Below are 10,807 nucleotides of genomic sequence, written 5' to 3'. Positions count from 1 at the left end.
TCTTGGTAGTTCCAACAATTGTCTTGTTTTGTTTTGTAGATCTTAGATATTATTTGAGGGGTCAAATACCAATGTTGAGACATTTTAATATAGTACTCTTTCAAATCCTGACATTGTGTAACCTGTTGTGTTCTTTTTCTTCCTTGTATCCAATTTCCCAAGTCCAATTTTTCTCCTGTGTCACGAGCCCATTTCAACATTGTTTCTTGAATTTGTTCTTGTTCCACCTCTCTTGTTCAAAATCTATCTACAAAAATTTTGGATTAATATATAAATCTTAGGCCAGCAACATTTTACCTTCTTACAAGTCCACCACATATGAAAAAATGAGCCATTCTCATTAGTTCCCAACGTTAGTTCAAAACATTCTGGGACATTTTCAACAGCTTATTTGGAATTAGATACCACCTATACATCATTTTCCTAAAGTACAGAGTAAATCTCATATCTTTGGACCACATTTCCCCCATATGGATATTATGCCCAAATTTTGGGGCCAACTTGCACTCTTTTACATGTTCATCTTCTGTCTCTAGTTTCAAGAAACATTTATACATTTTTTTAAAAATTACATGGCCATCATCTCTACACAACTGAGCATTGCTTTTTGGAGCAATGTTCCATGGCAGCAGGGGGATGGCAGAGAAACAGTGCAACAACCAAGTCTACATATTAAAGAAAGCAGCCATATGACCCATGTGTAGATAAAAAATTCAGAGTTTATTGGATCATCTTTACTAGATCACTAAAATACCATAAACACAATGAAGTTTCAAGTTCATTAAAACAATTTTAAATTGCACGATTGCTCCTATCCTTATGTTCTATGCCGTTTCAGGGGCCTGTAAGCTTTAGCTAGGCAATGGGTAGATCACTAGGGGTTACAGCCAGGCTTGGGTCTATTAAAAGGAAAGAAATTATATATGGATAACAACTTTCCTCTTCCCTGATTTGCAGTTTGTGTTTTGCAAGTCAGTTTGGCTACAGAAATGATGGCTAATGCAGTTGGCTTGATCTTTAGACTTCTTATTCCTTCTACAAACCTCTCAATATTGTACCATCCAAGCTTAAAGAAGAGTTCTGGTGAGCTCAAATGGAAGCTGGCTTTGTTTGTAACATTTTAGGAATTATTCAGCCTTGAGTCAAATCTACATAGCTGAATATTGCCTCCAGAAGAGTGCTTTTTTGATAACTGGTTCCCCAGATGATTTGGACTTTAGCTCCCAGAGGTCTCAGTCTTCATGGCCATGAATTCTGGGAGCTGAAGTGCTGAACACCTGTAGAAGCAAAGATTGAGAACCACTGCCATAGAACATAGAGACATGTCCTGAAATATTTCATAAATGAACAGTGGGGCACGTGTGGCTGAGCAAAATCAAAGTGTAATCAAGATGGCAAAAGTTATGAATAAGGATGAGTACACATGCTAGCAGACAGTGAAGAAGTTTGATTTTCTTGAGTCTGCTCCAAAGACAAGATTCTACTCCTTCCTCTCCTCTGCTCCACTTGGATTAATAGAGTGTAAGGTACTTTTGCACTTTGTGCTCAGATTGCAGCAATGGAAGTTAACTGTAGATAAAGGGGCAATGTGGGAGGAATAAACCAGGACATTTTAAAAGCAGATGAAAAGTGGATTAACCAGAAGACTGACCCTGCCAAATCGCAACAGGCATATCACCATCATTTGTTCCACTGTCGGAGCTAAGCAGGGACAACCTTTGTTAATATTGAGATGGGTGACCACTAAAAATACCAGGTAATATATATATTTAAGAGGAATGAACAGGCAAAACTATCTCTGGATTTTCTTGCTTAAGAAAATCTTATGAAATTCATGGATTGGCCATAAGTCAACAAGTGACTTGAAGGCACATGTGCACACATGTGTAGTATATTTTGGGTATATTGGAGAGTACTTAAAGATGAGCTATATATGGGTATAGGTGATGAACAGACAGTAAAAGAAGTGCATCATAGATGCATAGGTTGTCTGGCTCATGGTCTCTTTTACTCACATAATGCCTTTGAGTTCCTCATACAGCCTGTTGAGATTGTACAGTTTCTCTTCCAGTTTATTGGCTTCTTCTCTTATCTCTGCTGCTGTTTCGGCCTTGGCTCCCTGTGTGAGATGTTTAGCATCTTGGGCAATGCCATATACATCAAACAGGAGAAACACCCCAGCTGTGGCAGCGCTTAGCATTCTGGCTCCTCTGGTCATTGCAAGTGCAGTTCCCCCAAAGGCCTTTTTCACATTTTTGACCCCCCTGATTGTACGCTGGGATGTGCTTCCTACAGCTGTTGCTCGCTTGGCTAAAGCCTTCAAGCCAGGATTGTTTCGAGCAAGCTTCAGTGCCTTTACATTCATCCTGATTTCCTTGGCAGCCCTGTACATGTTGGGAACTTGACTGGCAACGTTGGAAACAAGTTGCTTGACGTTTTCCCCAACAGCTCCATTATTCAGTGGGCATTGAGAACTGAAATCTATCCCACTGGTAGGCAAGACATTTCTTAGGCATTTTTGGCATTCACTTATTAGCTCTTGTGCTCTTTCCTTTTCCTTTGAATTATTTACATTTTCATATAAAGTACTGGACATGCCAGTGACTGCGGCAACTGCCCCTAAACCAATCCCAGTGGCTGTCAGGATTAAGCTCCCACCTGCCGTGAAGGGGGCCAAAGTCAGTCCTAGGATGTTCAAGATGCCAGAAGAGGCGCCTGTAGAGTTGGCAGCAATGCTGGCGATGGTACAGTCCTTGTGGGTCTTGTCAATGTCATTTGCCATTTCTCGAAGGCATTGGATGGACTTTTCAATTTTTTCTCTCTGAGCAGGAAATTCTTGCATAAAGTAGACCAAGTAGAAACTGTCCATTTCATCCCAAGCCCCGTTTCTTTCCTTTCTGTTAAAAAATAAAAGTGATATATTTTTAAAAAGCTGAATGTGCAAGATATACTTTGGAGCCTTTTATATAACTCCTGGGCTTGGATAAAATGGGCTTAAACTACAAGGAAAAAGAAGCTGGTTTTTTTTTATAAATACAATGTAGAAATCAACCAAATATTCTATTTTTATGGAATTCCATTGTATGCCAATTTAAAATTATAAGTATTACATTAAAAATCTTGCTCTTTCTCCAAACAAAACAACAACAAAACAACAACAACAACAAAACCATACATGTTTCTCCTCTTTCTTGTTATTCTCAACTCTGAAAGGAAACTTAGGCTGAGAGAATGACTGGCTCAAGAGCTCTAATATATTATGTGGAGAACTACTGCCATTAACTCATTTTGGTTCACTAAAATGGAGAATGTATGTTCATGAGAACCTACCAAAAGGCACTTTTCCTGTCATGACAATAGGAGGGATGGAGAATGTAATGTGATTATATCTATGAGCAATATCTTAAAAAAAAATATCTCCACTCACATGGGCTTTGGAGGGAGGACATCTATAAATAGTACATTTTCCACACTAAATATTTAGGACAGTTATCATTGCTGCTGTCATCCCTCAGCTGAATACTATATGGCTCAACTTTTCCTTGCTACAAAAATGGCAAAACACAATCCCCACTCCTTGTTTCTCCTGCCATTTCTGTTCCATTGAAGAGACTGCAAAGGCAAACAACATCTAGCAAAATACATAGTCGTGTATGAATGTCCCAGAGCACTTCCAAGAGCAAGCAGAGGACATTCTGGGATACTTGTAGGAATTGAATGCTGGCAGAGTCTTTACTATCAACATACCACCTCCACCATAAACTTTCAAAGAATACCAAAGCCACACAGGTGACATTAATGGAAAACCCCAATAAAAACTACAGATACTCAAATAGGTATTTTCATATTTCTGTTCCTCCTGTTCTTGAAGTGATTGATGTGAAATCAGGTTAAGGATTATTTTTAAGCATCTCTTAATGAGCAATAGCACTTTCTGCCTGATACTCTTTCTCCTTATTGCTTTGTTTATATTAGTGTAAACACTATACTGTATTCGTAAGAAAAATAATTGGGATGGAATTAATCCTATAATCCTCTCTAAAGAGTGGGGTGACAAGGGCAGAGGAAGTGGTTCAAGATATTGATGAGAAGGAAGTAGCAAAAGCCTTAAATGAATGCATAAAGTAGGTCAGGTTTGTACAAAGACAAAATGCTTGAGCTACACAGAGAAATTTCATGTGTACAGTAATACCAGATAACTACAGAGTCTGAGTGTTGGGCATTGGAATATGGGCGTTAAAATCCCCCAAAGTAATTTAGGATTGCCACTAAACTGTACCTTTCATGGTTATGCAAAAGGGAATATTTGGCGTAAAAACAAGAACAAGGCAGAACAATAACAAGGCAGCATTCCACCTATCCTAATGGAGGCAGTTGTGAGGCCTTTGCTGAAAAAGCCAGTATAATGGATAATTATCAGACAGTGTCCAATCTACCATTTTTTGGGTGGCTTCCCATCTCTAGGGGTTTCTGGACAAAATGGATTAGCTAGAGCCATTTCAATTTGGTTTCAGACCTGGCTATGGAACAGAGACAGCCTTAGTCGCCTTAGTAGATGACCTACGCAGGGAACTGGACAGATTGAGTGATTCTCTGTTGGTTCTGTTGGACCTCTCAGTGGCTTTCAATACCACTGATCATGGTATCTTTTTGGCCACCTCTCTGGGATGGCAGTTGGAGTACTGTTTTACAGTGGCTCCATTACATCCTGGAGGGGCAAATCCAGAAAGTGGTGCTAGGATCTTCTGCTTGACCCCCTGGCCATTGACCTGTGGGGTCCCTCAGGATTCTGTGCTGTCCCCTATGCTATTTAACATATACATGAAACTGCTGGGAAAGGTTGTCTGGAGCCTTGGGGTGAGGTTCCATTAATATGTGGATGACACCCAACTCTACTACTTATTTCCATCTAAATCCAAGGAGGCTGTCCTGGTCCTAAACCAGTGTCTGTCATCAGTAATGGACTGAATGAGGATGAACAAACTGAAACTTAATTCAGACAAGCAGAGGTGCTCCTAGTCAGTTGCAAGGCTGACAAGGAACAGGGATCCAGCCTGTGTTAGATGGGGTTACACTCCCCCTGAAGATGCATGTTCACAATTTGGGAGTGCTCCTGGATTCAGCTTTGAACCTGGAGGCCCAGGTCTCTGCAGTGACCAGGAGTACTTTTGCACATTTAAAATGTGTGCACCAGCTGTGCCCATTCCTTGAGATGCCAGATCTGGCTTCAGTGGTACATGTCTTAGTTACATCCCGTTTGGACTACTGTAATGTGCTCTACTTGGGATTGCCTTTGAAGAGTATTTGGAAACTTCAGCTGGTCAAAGAGCTGCAGCCAGGCTATTAACTGGGGCAGGTTACAGAGACCACACAACTCTACTGACTGCTAGTTTGCTTCCGGACACAATTCAAAGTGCTGGTTATGACCTATAAAGTCCTATATGGCTAAGGTCCAGGCTGACAGACTGTATCTCCCTGTATGAACTGGCCTGGGCTCTGAGATCCTCAGGAGAGGCCCTTCTCTCAGTCCAACCACCATTTCAAGCACAGTTGGTGAAATGTGAGAAAGGGCCTACTGAGTGGCTTCTCCCAGACTCTGGAACTCCCTTCCCAGGGAGGGCAGCATGGTCCCCTCCTTGTTGTCCTTCTGCGGCAGGCTAAGACCTTTTTGTTTAGATTAAAACAGAAAAAAAATTAAAGAAAATTTAAAACATAAAAAAATAGAAAATCTAAGGAGTGATGTATTGTTTTAAAGTGTATGTTTTTTTAAGTGATTTATCTTTTAAAAATTGTATTCTAGTTTTAAAATCAATTATCATTTTTAACATTATAACAGTTACCATTTTAATTGTTAAGTTTTGTACATTTTTAATGTACTGTGTTTTTTAGACGGTAAGCCAATTTGGGTCCTGATCTTGGGAGAAAAGCAGGATAAAATAAATATAAGAACAAAAACAACAACTATTCTTGTTATTTAAGCAGATGTTATTTGTCAAGCCAGCGGGTTAAAAGCAACACCTGCTGAAATTCCTTCTTCTATACTACAGTTAAATGTCCTGGAGCCTTCTCTAGTTTCTACACTGGCAACCCTAAGCTCTTCAAACTCAGGTCTCATGGAAGCTTAAATTTCCATTCCATCCATTTTTCTAATGTTGCTGCTAACCAACTGTAAATCTTTATTACTTTGATTTAATGATGGTGAATGAATGATCATAGCACTGCTTGTCACTTCCTGGATGACAGTATCCATGGAGGCCTCTCCTTGTGTTGTTAAGTCTGCTAAATGCTTGAGCAATTATGGCTAATGATTAACACACTGAAGGAGGTAAAGTGTATTCTCTTTGAACAGATACAAATCTTGGTTACCTCTCAAATTCATTATCATCCTTCAGCATTTCCATGTAATAATCTCCATCTTTATCCAGGAGGCTTTGCCACTGATCATCACCTAATTCATCCAGCAGACTCTCTGAGATTCCCAAGGTGTTGCCATACTCCAACTCTTCTAAATCAGTTAAAAAACAAAAAGAAAAAGCCTTCTTATTACACATGGGGATCCTCCAAACCAGATCACAGTTTACAAGTACGGAGAGCAATTTTTTAGGTTTCTTTGTTTCATGACTGGGAGCAGCCAGGAAAGTGTTTTTCATGTTCAGTACCCAATCTCTCTGCTGGAACATGAAGCAATAATGAAAAGAGTGCCCTCAACCTTGGGCAAAGGTATGTCCATCATTACTTGCATGCCAGAGTATGCTTGGATGGTCTAGAATTAGAGCCAGAGTGGTTTGCTCAGTGGACATGCTTTTCAAACAGGTTTGGAAAAATGGTGTGTGGGAGGGAGGAGAACTGTATGGATAACATAAGTCACATCAGCTAACCTTGGAAAGTACTGGGTTTAAGGCTGCACTCAGTTTTGAAGCTGACAGGATTATCTTGAGACAGCCCCCTAGCTTAGCCTATCCCTCATACAGTTTTTTCATGCATAACACAGTGACATCCAAAATTCCTTCAATGCATGTAGGCTGCTAATCAGGGCTGTAGAACTGAATCAAAACTAGGTTGATTCAGATTGGTTCAGATTGACTCCAAACTGGACCAGATGTGACTTTCCAGTCACAACACTAACAGAAACAGACAGCATTAGCTGTACATATTCAGCTTTCTCTTGCGCTCTTTGGTATATAAAGCAGGTAACTCACAGCTAAGCTATGACCCTTCCCTGAGAGAGACCCACCTTCATGATCTCGGTATTCTTCCGAAGACATTCTAACCAATATCTTTTTGTCTCTTCTCAGTCTAAGTTTATTTCAAGCCTGTAAAGGGAACAAGAATGCAGAATATGAAGAGGAGAGGCAGGAATGGCATAGTATATTTTTCTGCCTGAGGCAAAGAACACAATCCTCCCTCCCATTCCATGAACAAAAGTCAACTGGACTAGTAGCTGAATATTTGGCACTGATGATTTAAGCACTAGCCTGGCATCTGACAGCCAGCATGGGGTAGTAGTTTTACTGCTGGACTAGGACTTCAGGAGGCCAGGATTCAAATCCCTGCTTGATCATGAAATTCATTAATTACCTAGGGTAAGCCACAAATTCCTAGCCTCAGAGGAACAAATCTTGCCAAGAAAAACCCATGATAGATTCACCTTGAACCTGCCATAAATTAGAAAGTACCTAAAGACACAGAAGAAAAGGAAGTGGTTCCTGTAGGCAATCCCAAACTGCATCCAGGCTGATGGAGAAGGGAAGATGCTCTCTGTCAATTCTTTGCAACCCTACATGATTTAGGAAATGGTGGGTCCCCCTCTGGTCCCCCCCCCCTCTGGTAAAGCAACTAACATTTCTAGGCTTCTTTAGAAAAAACTACTCTATGTTCACAAATTGCTGTGCAAAAAAACCCCTCTGTCTCTTTTCCTCTTTTCTTTCAAATCAACTTTATTGGATGGCTATGCAATAAAATAAAATGAAATGTTATCCAATACAGTACAGTGAAAATAATATATAGTGTGAGTATTCCTTCTAAACCATTCATAAACAACTCTGTCATGGCCCTCAGGCTGCCATCCCCCCCTTTTTTTAAGTGCCCCAGTTTGAACAAATTGAGATTTACTTCTGAGTAAGCCAAATAACTTGTGATTTTTGTAGCTGTTCTAATATACACCCACTGAAGAAGCTCAAAGACCTCATTCTTTTTATTACCTTTTCCTGCAGCAAATTCCTGCAGTTGCACAGAATCAAGACAATCCACACATTTGTTTATTAGCAGATCACTAATTTCCTTTTTAGCAGCGACCGAAGATTTTCATGTCTGAATGTCAAAGAAGCTATCTATGCTCCTCAAACAGGATCAGCATTTTGGATATTTCCTTTAAAGTTCATACTAAGACCAGGAACAGAATCGCTGAGCTACTGACAATGAAGCCACCATTCCCCATTGCACCTTTTGGGTCTAACATTCTGAATTGTCTCAGTGTTCTCTGCTGAACTGAAGTGTTGAGCTCTCTGGGAGGAGTTGAGGAGCAGCAGAGGCAAGTTCCGGGTTAATAAGTGGATAAGAAAATTGAAACTTCGAGTTTGTGCAAACAGCAAACAGCCCAGTGCTATCATGTTAGAGGGTTATTATCAGATATGGGAGGAGACAAGAGGAAGACAAAGAAACTTTGCAAATTGCCCTTTGACTGCCAACACCCAGCTTGCTGTTCTGAAAAAAGCACAAACTGGGAGGTCATTATGGTCTATGTATATTTTATTTCCTTTTGAAATTTATATGTTGCTTCTGCTATTCATTATCATTATCATTATCATTATTATTTATTTTATTTATGTATATCCTGCCTTCTTCCCAGTATAGGGACTCCAGGCGGCTATTCACTAGATGTTTGGGATAACATTATATAAACCTATGAAACATAGGAGCAACTCCTCTCCAGACACAATTAAAAAGATCATAACCAAAATTAAAATGTTTACAACATTTAAAAACCTTTGTGCTGTTGTGTGCCTTCATGTCATTTCTGACTTATGGTGAGCCCACCATGAGGTTTCTTGGCAAATTTGTTTAGAGGGTTTTTTGCCTTTGCCTTCCTCTAGGGCTGAGTGAGTGTGACTTGCTCAAGGCTTAGTGGAACAAAATATTACTTTCCAACTAGAGTAAAATAAGGAAGGAGCCTAGAAGGGTGTTGCATGGTTGAAGTGCTGCTACCAAAAGGTCACTACTTTGAGTACTTGCTAATCTAACCTCTCCTCTTTTAGCAGTAAAACATATAAAAGGATAACTGTTGATGGCCATAAATGATGGCCAAGCTTCTTTGGAAGGAGGCTCCTGCAGGTAGCATAGCACCAAACTGTTTTGGGCTCTATAGGTCAAAATCAGTACCTTGATCTGTTTCCAGAAACAGGCTGAAATCCAATGAAATTGATCTAAAATTGGTTTAATGTGGTTTAAGACTAGCTGATGTATTTTCACTATCAGCAAGGGCAATTCCCATTGCCGTGTCACAATAGTTTAAACAAGAGTTGCTTAATGCATGAATCACTGTGGCCAAATCTTTATTCTCTGGTAAGGGGTATAACTGGTGAATTATAATTACAAGGTGCTCCTTAACACACCTTTCTGAGATCAGTTAATTAATGGAACTAAGTATAAACAGAGCTAGTTTGTTGTTAGGGACAGAGTGTCAACTCAGGCTGCATCTGAATTGCAGAAATAATACAGTTTGCCACTGTTTTAACTGCCTTTTCTGAGATATTCAGCCTTTTCTGTCAGAGACCTGTGGTGCTACAGAAAAATGATGCTGTTGTTATTTTCAGAAGCTGTATTTAATTTTCTAGTCTCGTGTTGTATCATAAGGCATTTCCTCTGATTTGTACAAAAAATTAGCAAACAGAGCCTAATTCAGATACTCCACCTTAGGCATTTTGGAATAATCTTACTCAAAACCTTGCTTAGGATGGAATGACTTAAGTTCTATTCATTTAAGGAAGAAAAGATTGTGCCCCCATGATTTCTGCAGCTAGAATTGTTTGGTTTACAATATCTTGTCAGCTATAATCTAATCCATATTCGTTGTTGTTGTTCTGTGCCTTCAGGTTTTTCTCACTTATAATGACTCTAAATCGAAACTATCATGGTGTTTTCTTAGTAAGATTTGTTCAGAGGAGGTTGCCATTGTCTTCTCCTGAGACTGAGAGCATGTGACTTATCAAAAGTCACCCGGTGGGTTTCAGTCAAGCTGAGAATTGGACCCTGGTCTCCAGAGTCATAGTCCAACACTCAAACCACTATGCCACACGAGATCTTAGAACTCTTTCTAAATTAACTTGTTTTTGTTGGTATTTGCTGTCAAATCACCTTCAATGTATGGATGTAAATGAACGACCTCCAAGAGCCAGCCATCAGTTGCCCTGCTCAGGTCTTACAAACTCAGGGCCATGATTTCCTTAATTGAATCAATCCAAATGTAATGTGGTCTTCCTCTTTTCTTACTTCTTTCCACTTTACCAAGCATTACTTTTTAAATTGATTCATGTCATTTCATGAAATGTCCAAAGTATGATAGCCTTAGTTTAGTTATTCTGGATTCTAGGGTATGTTCAGGCTTGACATGCTTTAGTAGGACCTATTTGTTTGTCTTTTTAGTAGTCCATGGTATCTGTAGAAATACTTCCTTCAGTATCACATTTCAAATGAGCTGATGTTCTTCCTGTCAGCTTTCTTCACTGTCCAGCTTTCATAACCTTACACAGAATTAATGGATGATTCTGATTTTGGTATTTTATATATCTCTGCACTTGAGGATATCTTA

The 10,807-nt window shown here is 39.6% G+C and overlaps 1 protein-coding gene across 4 annotated transcripts in view; it reads right to left on the bottom strand.

The window, feature by feature from the left end:
• Positions 1 to 701: 701 nt before the first annotated feature.
• The window catches only part of LOC121931202 (apolipoprotein L3-like), a 29,990-nt gene continuing 19,884 nt past the window's right edge, over positions 702 to 10,807 (bottom strand). Inside the window, exons 1-4 of one of the 4 annotated variants that reach the window (XM_042468659.1) lie at positions 8,202 to 8,556; positions 7,235 to 7,313; positions 6,367 to 6,505; positions 702 to 2,897 (exon numbers count right to left, since the gene is read on the bottom strand). In XM_042468659.1, coding sequence (XP_042324593.1) covers positions 2,012 to 2,897; positions 6,367 to 6,505; positions 7,235 to 7,265 — 1,056 coding nt within the window. In that variant the 5' untranslated portion in view covers positions 7,266 to 7,313; positions 8,202 to 8,556 and the 3' untranslated portion in view covers positions 702 to 2,011. Of the gene's footprint in view, positions 2,898 to 6,366; positions 6,506 to 7,234; positions 7,314 to 7,676; positions 7,737 to 8,201; positions 8,561 to 10,807 lie in introns of those variants that run through there. The other 3 variants (XM_042468661.1, XM_042468660.1, XM_042468662.1) reach the window with 3 other exon arrangements.

The sequence above is a fragment of the Sceloporus undulatus genome, chromosome 5 (assembly GCF_019175285.1).
Source record: "Sceloporus undulatus isolate JIND9_A2432 ecotype Alabama chromosome 5, SceUnd_v1.1, whole genome shotgun sequence".
Lineage (NCBI taxonomy): Eukaryota > Metazoa > Chordata > Lepidosauria > Squamata > Phrynosomatidae > Sceloporus > Sceloporus undulatus.
This window is presented reverse-complemented; position numbering and strand designations above follow the sequence as displayed.